The sequence below is a fragment of the Pristiophorus japonicus genome, chromosome 3 (genome assembly GCF_044704955.1).
Source record: "Pristiophorus japonicus isolate sPriJap1 chromosome 3, sPriJap1.hap1, whole genome shotgun sequence".
NCBI classification, from domain to species: domain Eukaryota; kingdom Metazoa; phylum Chordata; class Chondrichthyes; family Pristiophoridae; genus Pristiophorus; species Pristiophorus japonicus.
In genome coordinates this window covers 159267863-159282761 of record NC_091979.1, presented here as the reverse complement: position 1 = coordinate 159282761, position 14899 = coordinate 159267863, and the positions used below count along the sequence as shown (strand labels likewise).

The 14899-nt window shown below is 42.4% G+C and overlaps 1 protein-coding gene across 1 annotated transcript in view; it reads left to right on the top strand.

Moving 5' to 3' along the window:
• Nucleotides 1-14899, top strand: part of vps16 (VPS16 core subunit of CORVET and HOPS complexes) — an 84079-nt gene that overhangs the window by 51283 nt on the left and 17897 nt on the right. Inside the window, exons 16-19 of the mRNA XM_070875962.1 lie at nucleotides 2308-2442; nucleotides 6420-6528; nucleotides 8290-8387; nucleotides 9614-9721. Coding sequence (XP_070732063.1) covers nucleotides 2308-2442; nucleotides 6420-6528; nucleotides 8290-8387; nucleotides 9614-9721 — 450 coding nt within the window. The remainder of the gene's footprint in view (nucleotides 1-2307; nucleotides 2443-6419; nucleotides 6529-8289; nucleotides 8388-9613; nucleotides 9722-14899) is intronic.

Here is a 14899-nt window from a genome sequence, read left to right as displayed (position 1 = left end):
CTAGAACTTGGTGGGGAGTGCAAAGCATTAGGACTTGGGCAATAGTCTTAGAATTGTAGAATCGTACAGAATGAGGCCATTCGGCCCATCGTGCCTGTGCCGGCTCTCTGAAAGAGCTATCCAGTTAGTCTCATTTTCCTGCTCTTTCCCCATAACCTTGCAATTTTTCCCTCTTCAAGTAAATGATCTTGTAGCATTTTATTTTCATTCTTGGAATTTCCAACAAAGTAGCAGCTCTGATCTTCAGTTAATGTCAATCTTTGCTTTGTAAATTCCACATTTGCAAAGTGAAGCCTGTTCCTTTATGCCACAGCAGATGAACAGTTCTATGGTAATTGGTTTATTGTAGACCTTGATTGCACAGATGTTTTGAGATTATGGTTTTGGCCCGAATAGTTAGAGCATTACAATTGAATCAGACTGAACACTACAGTAGATATATAGTAGTTCCAGGTTTTGAAAATATCAACCTGGATTTTCCAGGACCTATGACCACATAGTAGCCGCAAGTTTGAAGTTTCCGCATGGATTGCTGGGTCAAAATCCTGGAACGCCCTCCATAACAGCACTGTGGGAGTACTTTCACCACATGGACTGCAGTGGTTCAAGAAGGTGACTCAAGGGCAATTAGGGATGGGCAATAAATGCTGGCCTTGCCAATGATGCCAACATCCCAGGAACAAGCATGCAAAAAAAATCAAAACCATTTGTTTTAATTCTTTAAGTAGTAAATTTTCTGACAGCCATGAATATACACAATGGGTTGGATTTTCAGCTCATTTGCACGCCATTTAACGCCTCAGCGGGCGTAAAAATGATTTTTTTGGCCGTTAAATAAGGCACACAAGATTTTGCGCCCGGGTAGAATTTTCGGCAATGGTGCCACTGTTTTGACCGTTTGGATGACATAAATCATCGTGCATTGCTGCGCTAATGCCCCGGGTGGAACTTTTGAGCATTTTGCCCAATTTAGCGTCTGCTTGGGAACCCGCCAAGAAAAACCAGTCGGCCGAGGGCGCATCAGACACTAGCGGCGCCATGTTGAAGTCTGAGGAGAAAACCGCAGTTGCGACTGATTAAAAGGATTAGCAGACGAACGCTGCCTTACTGAATACTTTTGATTGTGAAGTTTATGTGAGTTTCTAGTTGTTTTTTTTTTTAAGGACATTTTAAAAGATGGGAGCCATGCTAGGTCGGCTTCAAGCTGGAAGAAGGCTTATTGATGATCTTTTGCAACGTAATCGAAGAGGTCGCAGAAGTATGGGGAGGAGGCCTTACACCCCAAGAATTTACAGGGACCATCACTCATATCTCCAGCTCTCTGAGGCACAGTGCGTTAGAAGGCTGTGCTTCCGAAAAGAAGTGCTGACAGAGATATGCCAGCTCATAAAGGCAGACCTCAAGCCTACCAGCGGCAACAGGACTGCACTGCCCGTTGAGGTGAAAGTGACTGTGGCACTTGCCTTCTATGCCTCCGGCTCCTTTCAGACATTAGCAGGGGATATATGCTCCATCTCCCAGCATGCATTGCAGCATTTGCGAGGTGACCACTGCACTGTTCGCACGCAGGATGGACTTCATTTACTTCCCAGTGACCAAGGAGGCCCAGAATGAGAGGGCTGTAGGTTTTGGATGATTTGCTGGCTTCCCCAAGGTTACGGGTGCCATTGACAGTACGCACATCGTCCTGCGAGCACCTTTACACAATCAAGAGGTTTACTGAAACCAAAAGGGATTCTACTCCATGAATGTTAAGATCGTCTGCGGCCATACTCGGCGCAACATGGCAGTCATTGGCCAATAGCCAGGGAGCATCTGTGATACTTTCATCTTGCGTTAAAGCACTGTCTCAGGCTTGTTGCAGTGTCAAACACAAGGCAAGGGCTGGATGCTCGGGGACAAAGGTTACGGCCTCGCCATCTGGCTCATGACCCTCCTCCGGAACCCTCAGGCAGAAGCTGAGCATCGCTATAATGAGAGCTGTGCAGCCACACGCAACATCGTCCACGTGAACATCGCCACAAAATCTGTTCAACGCCGGAGTTAGCGCTAATGCTAACACTCATCACCGTTTGCCAAAAGTTGCGCGTTCTGGCGCTCACGCTAACCTGGCGCTAAATTAAAGATTTTGCTACGAATTGCGCCTGAAAACGGGCGAAATCACAAAAACCTGAAAATCCAGCCCATTATTTGTGAACGTTTCTTTTTTAATCTCTCAGCCTAGTGTTGCAGTGGGCAAATAACTTGGAAGGCATTTGCATAAACCTCACCCTTCCCCAAACAATTGCCATCTTCTGTGATCCACAGGTCCAGCAAAAGGAGGAGCCTGATGACAGCATTGCTCGTGCAATCAACAACAAACTTGGGGACACACCTGGCATTTCCTATTCCGAAATTGCTGCCAAGGCTTATGATTGTGGCAGAACAGAGCTGGCAATAAAGGTGAATAAAATTCAATCCTTGCATTAACTTAATGTTATATTTCCTATTTTTAAAACAATATTTACTAATCACAAAATATTTTGTGGTAGCACTTTGGAATAGTGAATCCTGCTAGATTTCAGTTCTCTGTATGACATTGTATTTTCTTATCATCATCATCATAGGCAGTCCCTCAAATCGAGGATGACTTGCTTCCACATCAAAAAGTTCACAGGTGTTTCAGTGAAGAACCTAAAATTCCAGTTCCCAAACTAAACCTTGAAGGATGGAAGATGCCTGTGCGTGGATTTTTTTAATGTGTGGTAACCGTTGCACGCTAGGTCTTGCTCCAGTGGCAGAGATTAATCAAGACGACTGGAGACCAGCTGTGCTGCACAGACCTAGTGCGCACACATATCGCAGTGTGGGCTGGCCCATGCTGCCCCTGGGCTCTCGCCTCTTCTGGGCCCCAAACACTCTCCTCTCCTGGGGCCCCGATCACATCGCTCTACATTCTCTCTCCGCTCCTTCGCCCGGACCTCGCCGCTCCTGCTGTACCTGCCCACGCTCCAATCACCGACCTGGATCTTGGTGACGTCCCTCTTCGCTGCCGTTGCTCTCCTGCTCCAGTACGTGCTGCTCCCTGGAGTGCTATGCTGCCATGTTGCTCCTTCCACTCTCCGGCCTGCTCTGATTTGGCGATAGAGCAGAAACTGCAGGAGTATTTGTTTTGGGCAAAAAAACATCGGTAATTGACTATGTACAGTTCCCACTACCTAATAATAATAAAACGGCAATATAAGCTGTATCAATGGTAAATGAGTAGGGGGAAGGAAGCTTTAAAGAAAATCTGTATTCTGTAAATAATTGTACTGCTGATGCAGTATTACTGAAAACAAGGAGAGTTTAAATCCAATGCCAGCAATGTAGCCTCGTTATTGGTTTAATGGCCCAGAAATTCCCCTCTAGGTCTTCCCGCGGGGCAATGACCTCCTCGCCAAAGGATTTTTACGAATCTATCTGGTGGTCTAGGAGGCGCCCCGGATGCCGGTACGGAGGGTTCCCACGCAGAAGATGCAGTTACGTGTGACTGCTCAGCCAGTCAGGTCCATATGTCACAGGTTCCCATTAATAGCACTGAGACTCGCATATCTACGAGTTCTCAGTGCTATTAATGGGAACAAAACTAAACACTCAAAATAATAAAACATAAAAAACAGACCACACATACTTAAAATTAATTGAAATTAAAGTTATTATGTCTTATAAAAATAAAATATTTTCCCAATTTAAAAAAAAAAAATGAAAATTATGGTTAAAAATAAACTTAGCATAGTGGGGAGGGTTTGTAACAATAAAATGTGTTTATAATTTAATTTTATCATGGTTTTGTATGTTTTAAAACACTTCCGCCTGTAAAAGTAGGCTATGCATAAATCTTGCAATCTTGCCCAAGAAATGTCCTCGCTCCCGAGATGTCTACGATCTGTCGGGCTCCAGCTTGACAGATCGGAAAAGCCGGCTTTCAGTGCATGCGTTTGCGTGCTGAAAACCGGCTTTTCCGATGCCGTCCCGGGTCCGTAGAAACTTCGTACGGGCACTGGAGATTGGAATTTCTACCCCAATATATCACTTGCCTTAGCTAAGCATTTAGTGGTTCTTGTAATTTTCCTTTCTCTCCTCCTGTTGTTTCCAGGAGATTGGAGGAGTGATTTTCTGATGATTGATTATTTTTAGCCATATCCTTTATATGTGGCTTATAAATATGTAAATGCTTTTGCTGGAGATGTTACTTCATTTCAAGTTTAGCCAGAATTTAGCCAGGCTTAGTCAAACAATATGGTATCTCAACAGAAGTTCTGTCATTTTGAAACAGCACTTTGAGAATAGTTTGAACAGTCTGTGTTGCTAAAAGCAGGTGGTCTCTTATTTGAGGTTCAATTCATTATTGAATATATGATAATGGAGTAAAGACCAAAGGAAACTGCAATTTTAGATGCAGTGTAATATAAAGGATAAGACATGGGCTAGAATATGTTGCAAAGTATTAGTACATGTAGGGGTATGATGAAATAAACAAGAAGAGAAAAGCTTTAATAAAACCAGATAATGCTGGAAATACTCAGCAGGTCAGGCAGAGAAACTGAGTTAACGTTTCAGGTCGATGACTCTTCATCAGAACTGGCAAAAGTTGGAGATGTAACAGATTAGATTTTAAGCAAGTAACAAGATAAAAGAGAAGCTTTATTGGTTTACCAGTGTCCTCTGAACTCTGAGATGTATTTGATCCTTTAAAGTGCCCTCTTGCCTGTAATGTTCAACATACAGTGAGGTGGGAGAACGAGGGAGTGGTTGAGTGGCTCAGCGAGATAATACTTTTATCGATTCCCAAACTGCTGTATTAAAAAAATTAAGATGGCAGCTGAGATTGTACAGAAAACTCAGAAGGCAGCCCGAGCTGCCTGATATGTAGTCCAATTTTATACAACACAAGTTGAGAGGGGCATGGGGTGGCCGACCAGTGGCTTGTGGGTGAGTGTCGGAACTCAATAGCAAGAATGTGGAGAGGTAGACTACGTCCTGCGAAGACTAACTGATAGACTGCTGGGTGCAGGCAATGGCTAGCGAGTGTATGAAGCAGGCAGCATTGACCTGGAGCAGGTCAGTGACTGTAGCCTGCATTTTACTGACTGGGAGGACAGACTTAAAGATAAAGAAACAGGCCGGCAAGACTTTGAGCCAATCGGCTTTGGCTGGGTCCAGCAACAACCGAGAACAGGCCATTGAAATGAATAAATATTAAAACATAAATGAATTATCAATGTGCCAATGAGAAACAAAAATCTAACTTTTAAAACAGGAAATTTGAAGTTAGGCAAAAATCAGTCAAAAATAAAATCAATGCTGAGATGGTACAGGCTGCTCCTCAAAGCTGCTCTAGGGCCACCTATGATTGCACATCAACATTATAAGTTTATCTAGGAAAAATATTTTATAAATGTAGATGTAGGCATTTATAATGAAGGGAAGGCTGACAAAAAATGTGGCAAACACATGGCAACAAGAAATCAAATGGCACAGTTCGAAAGTACATGCAGCATTAAGATTTTTATTGAGCCATAATTTACTGTAGCTGGCAAAGGAACAGGGCACCATTTGTTAGACTTGCTTTTGCCCGTTTAATTTCCATGAGCTTTTTGCATTGCAACTTGCTGTAAAGTGGGAGATCAAGATGTGTCCTCTACAGGACATCTCCGATCTATGTGAACAGGACAAGTAACTGTGTGTCTCTAACCAATCAGATTGAAGAATTGTTAATGAACAGGAAATAGAAGTTAGAATAGTGAATTCAATGTCAAATCAGATACAGAAAGACAGGGAAAGAGAGATTGCATTAAGAGAGAAAAAAAGAGACAAAGAAAAAGTTAAAAAAAAAAAAAATTAATCTCCAAAAGCAATTAAAAGCTGAAGGAATGAGACTCCATACTTATAAAAGGTAATTTTCAGAGCGGTTGTTTGACAATAATTAAAACTTATCATGCAGTTAAAAAGGATACTTAGACTGAAATGGATAATCCCTAACTTTCTGTGGCGAGTTTACTTCATATCTACCATGCAAGCATAGGAACTTCACGTCGTTGAATGTCTTGGAATGGTGAGTCAGTTAGCGAGATGCCGTTTTTGGGCAGCTAACAGCAGAGCGCCGCATCTCGAACAGCAACATCTGGATTTTTGTGTCTAACCATGCATCTGCCCTCGTATAAAGTTGCTGTGTGGTTTGCACATAAATAACAGTGAATGCCGTTAACCTCACTGTTATTTTTGACAGTAAATTCTGGCCCAATATATGATAAATTATAGATGTAATTTTTATTCCTAATTTATTGCAAAGTACAGCTTTGTTTTTCTTGATGTGTAGCTGCACTGAGGCATGGAGAGAATCACTGAAGAAGGTTGACATCATTTCTATAGGATTTATAACACTTGTTTTGTTCTAGCTTTTAGAGTATGAGCCAAGGTCTGGTGAGCAGGTGCCCTTACTGTTGAAGATGAAAAGGAGTCAGTTGGCACTGCTTAAAGCGATAGAAAGTGGAGACACTGATTTAGGTAACTGAAATATTAATATAGAAGTAAAACTAGCAGCCTTTACTTTTAACTGATGACAATTATTGTATTGGATCATTTTTCCACTTGAGCTTTGTCATGTTTCATCATTTTTTAATCCCTGAGGCCATTCTTAATAATCAAGCTTGAAACTTGCAATGTATAGAAGCGATTGGCTTTTAATCCTGGTAAAAACTTCAATTTTATGAAAAAAACCTTGGAAGGATAGAACATGTGGACAACCTTATTTTGGGGAGGAGTTGTTGATTTTTAAAAAAAAAAAAGAGCAACGGTTTTATTTTGCCTAATCTGGCAAACGGGTTGAGAAGGGAAGGGCCAACTTGTTTGTCGATTTATTTTTTTCTTAAACTACAGTACATACTTTTCTGATGTAATTGTACAGTTTGTCACATGGCCCTTAGAGATATACATGGTGCACTGTGGCAGCCAGTACATAGTGCACATGTTACACACACTGTTCTATCAGGTGGGGAGGGGAGGGAATGGTCAGTGAGGTTTGGCTGGGCCAAGGGATGTCGAGGACCTTGGAAATATGAGGCAGTATGGCTCCTGCTTTTATGGTCCCACTTTGCCTTTCTTAATGGGTTCTGTGGGTCTGATGTAAAGGATCCTGCATTGCCGATTTCCATCAATTGTTTCAAGATTACTTGATTATTTCCCAAGTTCTGCGCGTAATCCATACATCACCCTTTCTGACTGAATATATCCCACAGATTTTTCACACACGTTTCTTGAGTGGAGACTATTGTTTCCTCATAGTGGAGGGTGCTTCAACATGGTAGTGACAATTGCACTGGTCTGCTTTGCGAGAGGGAGAGGGGCCCCGTCTTAGTGAGTAAACCCAACATGCATAGGATTACAACTGCAGGGATTTTGGGGTTTGCATGCTATTTGTGGCTTTGTAGATTTGTAGATAGTTGCCCAGAAAGGCTGAATGTGGGTACAGATCTAGAACACGTGTAGCAGAGTATTGCATTTGGTGCAGCGCTCCAGCATTCATCGCCATGGGACGGGTAACCAGGTGTGGACCAAGTGTGGGGTGTGGTACACTGATGTCTTATCCAGAGCTGGCACTTCCACGTTCTATTGCAGGTGGCGTTTGTGAATGTTTGCTTCCATATTTTCTTCATTCCTGTTCTGTTAGTTGGCACACTAGGTTTTGCTCCCAGGCTTTAGGGGTTTTTGTGTTGTCTTTTAATCTGAAAGTAAATATGGTACAAAAGGTGGATTTGTGTTTGCGGGAATTTGTTGAGTGGTGTAGGTACAGTTCTGGGGGGCAGCTCCCATTGGAGTTATGTGTGTAGTTGGGTCTTGTAGAAAACGGTTAGTTTAGAGGTAGCAGGATAGCTCATGCTGTGTGATGTGGCATTTATTGGGAAGGTGTAATTTGGACTCTGTCGAGGAGGGGGACATAGTCTGGTGATGCTTCTTGTCATGCGGGTTGGAAGCATACCCATGGCAAATGCCTCTGAGTTCCTTTTTAAGCCAGATTGGCAAAAACCCCATAACATTTACAGAGATAAACAGACTTCTGTTAAGACCTTAGGTAAGAAGTTTATGCATGTTGAATTATTTAATTCCACTAAGTCTATTTTTGACAATAAAATTAAGTGGCTAACGACACACGGAATAACTTTCTAAACAAAACTGAATAATACTGTAAGGAGTGTTAGACGTTTGTTTAAAACTTTGCACTGGGAATGTTGATTCCTTTCCTGTTTTGAAGCTTTTTCTCTGTTTCAGTCTATACTGTTGTGACACATCTGAAGAATGAGATGAACAGAGGAGATTTCTTTATGACTCTACAGAATCAACCAGTCGCACTGAGTCTTTATCGCCAGGTATGGGTTATGTGCCGTGTTATGTACTACCTGTACATACATATTGGCATTTCTGGTAGTCTTACAGTGGTGTTAGTCATTGCTCCTTCTCAATTTTATATTCTTGGGTGATTTTTGCTGTTTGCTTTAAAATGAAGGTGAAGGGAATGCAATGGGATACTTTTCCACTTTTGACACCTGATATTTGGAGCCAATGCAACAAGATCATGTAGTGGTCTGGATCAGATGCAGAGTAAAGCTCCTAATCTGCCCCAACAGTATATTTTAACACCAATCTTGGTGGTTCCTTCCCTACTTGCACCAATGTGAATTTTTTCACTTCCCACGAAAGTCATTCTTAAGGGCCTTGGTGTGAAGGTGTCAAAAAGCAATTTACATTATAGGGCACAACTGGGTTGAGTCTGCCAAAACCTGTTTCATGTAGCACCCTGACAGCAGTCAGAGATTTGCCTCCTATCAATATGGGCAAAATTTTAATTAATAGAGCAAAATATATGTGTAGGACGGTGAGTGTAAAAATTTTGAAGTCACGAGTATGCTTTCTGGTAAACGTACTTTATTATTTGTCACTCCCCTCTCTCCATTTTTTTCCTCTTTCTATTTGTATCTCTCTTTCTTTCCCTCTTTCTCTCTCTGTCCACTTCTCTCCGTTTCCCACCCCCTCTTTCTCTCTTTCCCCCCCCCCCGGCACCCCTCTTTCTTCCCCTTCTCCCGGCACCCCTCTTTCTCTCTCCCACCCGTCTTTCTCTCCCCCACCCCTGCACCTCTCTTCTAAAATAAATCTGAATATTAGTACAATGAGGTGTGCCATTAATTCGAAATGCTATTGTTGTAGAATAACCTTAATAAAGGTGTATAAATTTGTTTGGTGAAATCCTCTTTTAGTGTTCCCACTTTCAAGGTGACTTCAGCTGTATTCAATTTGCTTTTTATTAGTTTTTGAATACACAGCAGGGAAAATTACCAGATACCGATAGGATTGAGTAACTTCTGATTTGATATGTTTGTCTGTTATCCTGTTTTTAGCTATTTACTTTCACTACAAGTATAGAATCATTGTGGTTTTAACAAACGTCCCGTAGCTCCCATTTTGTTTCATTTTGGCTGTTCTCTGATAAGCGAATTTTGATCATTCATGTAATGTAGGTATTGAATATTTTGTATTGAAAAGGGAATACATTTGTTTTAATTGTGAAGGTCATTGACCACTGAATGTTTACCAACAGTTCTGTAAGCACCAGGAGCCAGAGACACTCAAAGATCTGTTCAACCAGGATGACAACCACCAGGAGCTTGGGAACTTCTATGTACGTTCCAGTTACTCCAATGAATCGGTAAGAACACAATTCTGTTTCCACTGATATCCACTATGACCTTTCTGAAATAGGTTTTATTTTCCTCATGACCATTAGAGGCAGTGATAAAGATCACTAACTGCACTTTTATGCAACATCAAGTGCAGAGAATGCTGGCTCTGCCAACGTTGCACAAAAGCTGTAGAAATCGAGGCCATATTCACGAGGTCAGGAGTGTCCAACCTTTTGGAGTAACGAGCCAGAAACTTGTAATGCAATTGGTGAGTGGTTTGTGTCTGATTTAAAGTGTGAACTTACAATATAGGCTACTCTTTATTCAAAGTTACTTCATTCAAATTATTGAATAATTACATTTTGCAGTGCAAAAATAGCTTTGAATTATCAGTAGACAGTATCATCTCCCTGCTCCCACTGATTCTCTCCACTTCCCCCTCATTCTCTCTCTTTCTCCCCTTACTGCTGCATGTCTCTTTCTGCATTCATTTCTATCGGTCCCCCTTTTCTCTTCTTTTTCTCTCTCCCATTCTTGCTCTTCTATTTTTAGCTCTCTTTGTCTCTATAACTGTAGGCAATGAGAAACAGTATCATCAATCTCGAGTCCGAGGCATTAGGAAGCAGAAATGTGGGCGTTGAGTACAAGCATCAGGACTCTGGTAGATCGGCTGATCATTGTCTAGGGCATAGTAGGAAGGAATTGTGGTGATTCAGCATGCACCTTTTTTTGTCTGATATCACTGAAACACTTTGGGATTTTTTTTCTATGATAAAGGCATTATGTAAATCCAACATGTTCTCCTGGGGCATGGATCCAAGCATCTGTTGGTTGGTAGCTGCCTATAGAGCACAGGGCTGCCTGCATCCTCTGGCTCAGCCTTTGGGAGCCTGGGTCAGTCAGCTGCTCCAGAGTGGGCTGCCCTCCTTTTGCTCCGACACCCAGTAACAACCGCAGGTGGGTGACGTGAGTGGTAATGAAAAGCACTCGTCTCAGGAAAAATCTCAGCTAGAAACAGCTGATCTTCCCGTTAACTACTGGCTTCATCAGCAGGAGTGCACAGATTGACATGTGGTTCTTGCTCCCACAAGTGCTGCTCTCCTCCTTAGTCAGCACTTATGGTGCTGTAGATTCCTCAGGCAGGTCCTGACTAAAGCTTGAGATGGAGAGCTATACATCAACCCAGTTTGTTCCCACAAACCTGCTGGGAGAGCAGTTATTTCAACTGGTGGTACGGATCAAAACATTGTGCTTGACAGATTTGATGATGTTTTTGTTTACACTAAAAATATTAAGTATTCAATAAGTTGAATCAAACAATATAACTAACAGCAAAGTTGGAGCTTAGTGCAAAGATAATTTGAAGTGGCCTGGATTTGGCCCGGTCTTATTTAGACACCCCGGTAATTCAATGCAGAATTGATTTAAGGCAATGATGGTTTTAGTACAATGACCAATATGCATTTAATCAGTAACCACATACTAATTTGTAATGTAAATTTAAAATCTGGGAAGCACAGATTATGACAGAACTTGAAATTAGAGCTGCATGACAGTAAGAGTAGTTTGACAGTTTTTAAAAAAAAAGTAATTGGTTTGAGTCCACCAATGCAAGCAAACTCTCATTGAAAATGTGGATGGAGCTGGTCAATTTCATGTATTAGTCACTGCCCTGACACACAGAAAAAGGGACTGCTTAACATTACCTTTTTAATGTGCATTTATCCCGTTTACTTAAAATTGTATAAAAATATGTTCCAGAAATGTTTTTATTTTGCCGCAGTACTCTGCACCTGGGCAGGACCGGAACCAATGTCCTAGGGGGAGTGTTTGCTAGTGCTGTTGGGGAGGAGTTAAACTAATATGGCAGGGAGATGGGAACCAATGCAGGGAGACAGAGGGAAACAAAAAGGAGACAAAAGCAAAAGACAGAAAGGAGATGAGGAAAAGTGGAGGGCAGAGAAACCCAAGGCAAAGAACAAAAAGGGCCACGGTACAGCAACATTCTAAAAGGACAAAGGGTGTTTTTAAAAAAAACAAGCCTGAAGGCTTTGTGTCTTAATGCAAGGAGTATCCGTAATAAGGTGGATGAATTAACTGTGCAAATATGATGTGATTGGGATTACAGAGACATGGCTCCAGGATGATCAGGGCTGGGAACTCAACATCCAGGGGTATTCAACATTCAGGAAGGATAGAATAAAAGGAAAAGGAGGTGGGGTAGCATTGCTGGTTAAGGAGGAGATTAATGCAATAGTTAGGAAGGACATTAGCTTGGATGATGTGGAATTTATATGGGTAGAGCTGCAGAACACCAAAGGGCAAAAAACATTAGTGGGAGTTGTGTACAGACCTCAACAGTAGTAGTGATGTTGGGGAGGGCATCAAACAGGAAATTAGGGGTGCATGCAATAAAGGTGCAGCAGTTATAATGGGTGACTTTAATATGCACATAGATTGGGCTAACCAAACTGGAAGCAATACGGTGGAGGAGGATTTCTTGGAGTGCATAAGGGATGGTTTTCTAGACCAATATGTCGAGGAACCAACTAGGAGGGAGGCCATCTTAGACTGGGTGTTGTGTATTGAGAGAGGATTTATTAGCAATCTCGTTGTGCGAGGCTCCTTGGGGAAGAGTGACCATAATATGGTGGCATTCTGCATTAGGATGGAGAATGAAACAGTTAATTCAGAGACCATGGTCCAGAACTTAAAGAAGGCTAACTTTGAAGGTATGAGGCATGAATTGACTAGGATAGATTGGTGAATGATACTTAAGGGGTTGACTGTGGATGGGCAATGGCAGACGTTTAGAGACCGCATGGATGAACTACAACAATTGTACATTCCTGTCTGGCGTAAAAATAAAAAAAGGAAGGTGGCTCAACCGTGGCTATCAAGGGAAATCAGGGATAGTATTAAAGCCAAGGAAGTGGCATACAAATTGGCCAGAAATAGCAGTGAACCTGGGGACTGGGAGAAATTTAGAACTCAGCAGAGGAGGACAAAGGGTTTGATTAGGGCAGGGAAAATGGAGTACGAGAAGAAGCTTGCAGGGAACATTAAGACAGATTGCAAAAGTTTCTATAGATATGTAAAGAGAAAAAGGTTAGTAAAGACAAACGTAGGTCCCCTGCAGTTAGAATCAGGGGAAGTCATAACGGGGAATAAAGAAATGGCAGACCAATTGAACAAGTACTTTGGTTCGGTATTCACTAAGGAGGACACAAACAACCTTTCGGATATAAAAGGGGTCAGAGGGTCTAGTAAGGAGGAGGAACTGAGGGAAATCTTTATTAGTCGGGAAATTGTGTTGGGGAAATTGATGGGATTGAAGGCCGATAAATCCCCAGGGCCTGATGGACTGCATCCCAGAGTACTTAAGGAGGTGGCCTTGGAAATAGCGGATGCATTGACAGTCATTTTCCAACATTCCATTGACTCTGGATCAGTTCCTATCGAGTGGAGGGTAGCCAATGTAACCCCACTTTTTAAAAAAGGAGGGAGCGAGAAAACAGGGAATTATAGACCGGTCAGCCTGACATCAGTAGTGGGTAAAATGATGGAATCAATTATTAAGGATGTCGTAGCAGTGCATTTGGAAAGAGGTGACATGATAGGTCCAAGTCAGCATAGATTTGTGAAAGGGAAATCATGCTTGACAAATCTTCTGGAATTTTTTGAGGATGTTTCCAGTAGAGTGGACAAGGGAGAACCAGTTGATGTGGTATATTTGGACTTTCAGAAGGCTTTCGACAAGGTCCCACACAAGAGATTAATGTGCAAAGTTAAAGCACATGGGATTGGGGGTAGTGTGCTGACATGGATTGAGAACTGGTTGTCAGACAGGAAGCAAAGAGTATAGGAGTAAATGGGTACTTTTCAGAATGGCAGGCAGTGACTAGTAGGGTACCGCAAGGTTCTGTGCTGGGGCCCTAGCTGTTTACACTGTACATTAATGATTTAGACGAGGGGATTAAATGTAGTATCTCCAAATTTGCGGATGACACTAAGTTGGGTGGCAGTGTGAGCTGCGAGGCGGATGCTATGAGGCTGCAGAGTGACTTGGATAGGTTAGGTGAGTGGGCAAATGCATGGCAGATGAAGTATAATGTGAGGTTATCCACTTTGGTGGTAAAAACAGAGAGACAGACTATTATCTGAATGGTGACAGATTAGGAAAAGGGGAGGTGCAACGAGACCTGGGTGTCATGGTACATCAGTCATTGAAGGTTGGCATGCAGGTACAGCAGACGGTTAAGAAAGCAAATGGCATGTTGGCCTTCATAGCGAGGGGATTTGAGTACAGGGGCAGGGAGGTGTTGCTACAGTTGTACAGGGCCTTGGTGCGGCCACACCTGGAGTATTGTGTACAGTTTTGGTCTCCTAACTTGAGGAAGGACATTCTTGCTATTGAGGGAGTGCAGCGAAGGTTCACCAGACTGATTCCCGGGATGGCGGGACTGACCTATCAAGAAAGACTGGATCAACTGGGCTTGTATTCACTGGAGTTCAGAAGAATGAGAGGGGACCTCATAGAAACGTTTAAAATTCTGACGGGGTTAGACAGGTTAGATGCAGGAAGAATGTTCCCAATGTTGGGGAAGTCCAGAACCAGGGGTCACAGTCTAAGGATAAGGGGTAAGCCATTTAGGACCGAGATGAGGAGAAACTTCTTCACCCAGAGAGTGGTGAACCAGTGGAATTCTCTACCACAGAAAGTTATTGAGGCCAATTCACTAAATATATTCAAAAAGGAGTTAGATGAAGTCCTTACTACTAGGGGGGATCAAGGGGTATGGCGAGAAAGCAGGAATGGGGTACTGAAGTTGCGTGTTCAGCCATGAACTCATTGAATGGCGGTGCAGGCTAGAAGGGCCGAATGGCCTACTCCTGCACCTATTTTCTATGTCTCTATGTATTGGTACCTATATTGTTGTACTCGCTTCTCCAAAGCTGCAATTGATAACCGTTGGCAGCTGGCAAAGTGTGCTAATTTTAAACGTGTTGCAATCGCAGCCTTGTGCAAAACATATCCTGCTGATCAGAAATTGGCATTTTACCAGCCTTCAGAGCTCTCTGCAAAATTACAGATCTCGCCGTCAAATTGCTGATCATGTGATGAGTGTAAATGTGGTAAACGTAAATCATTAGATGGCACCAGATCACTTGTCTTGTCTTGCCTATGAATTTTCTAGTTTTAA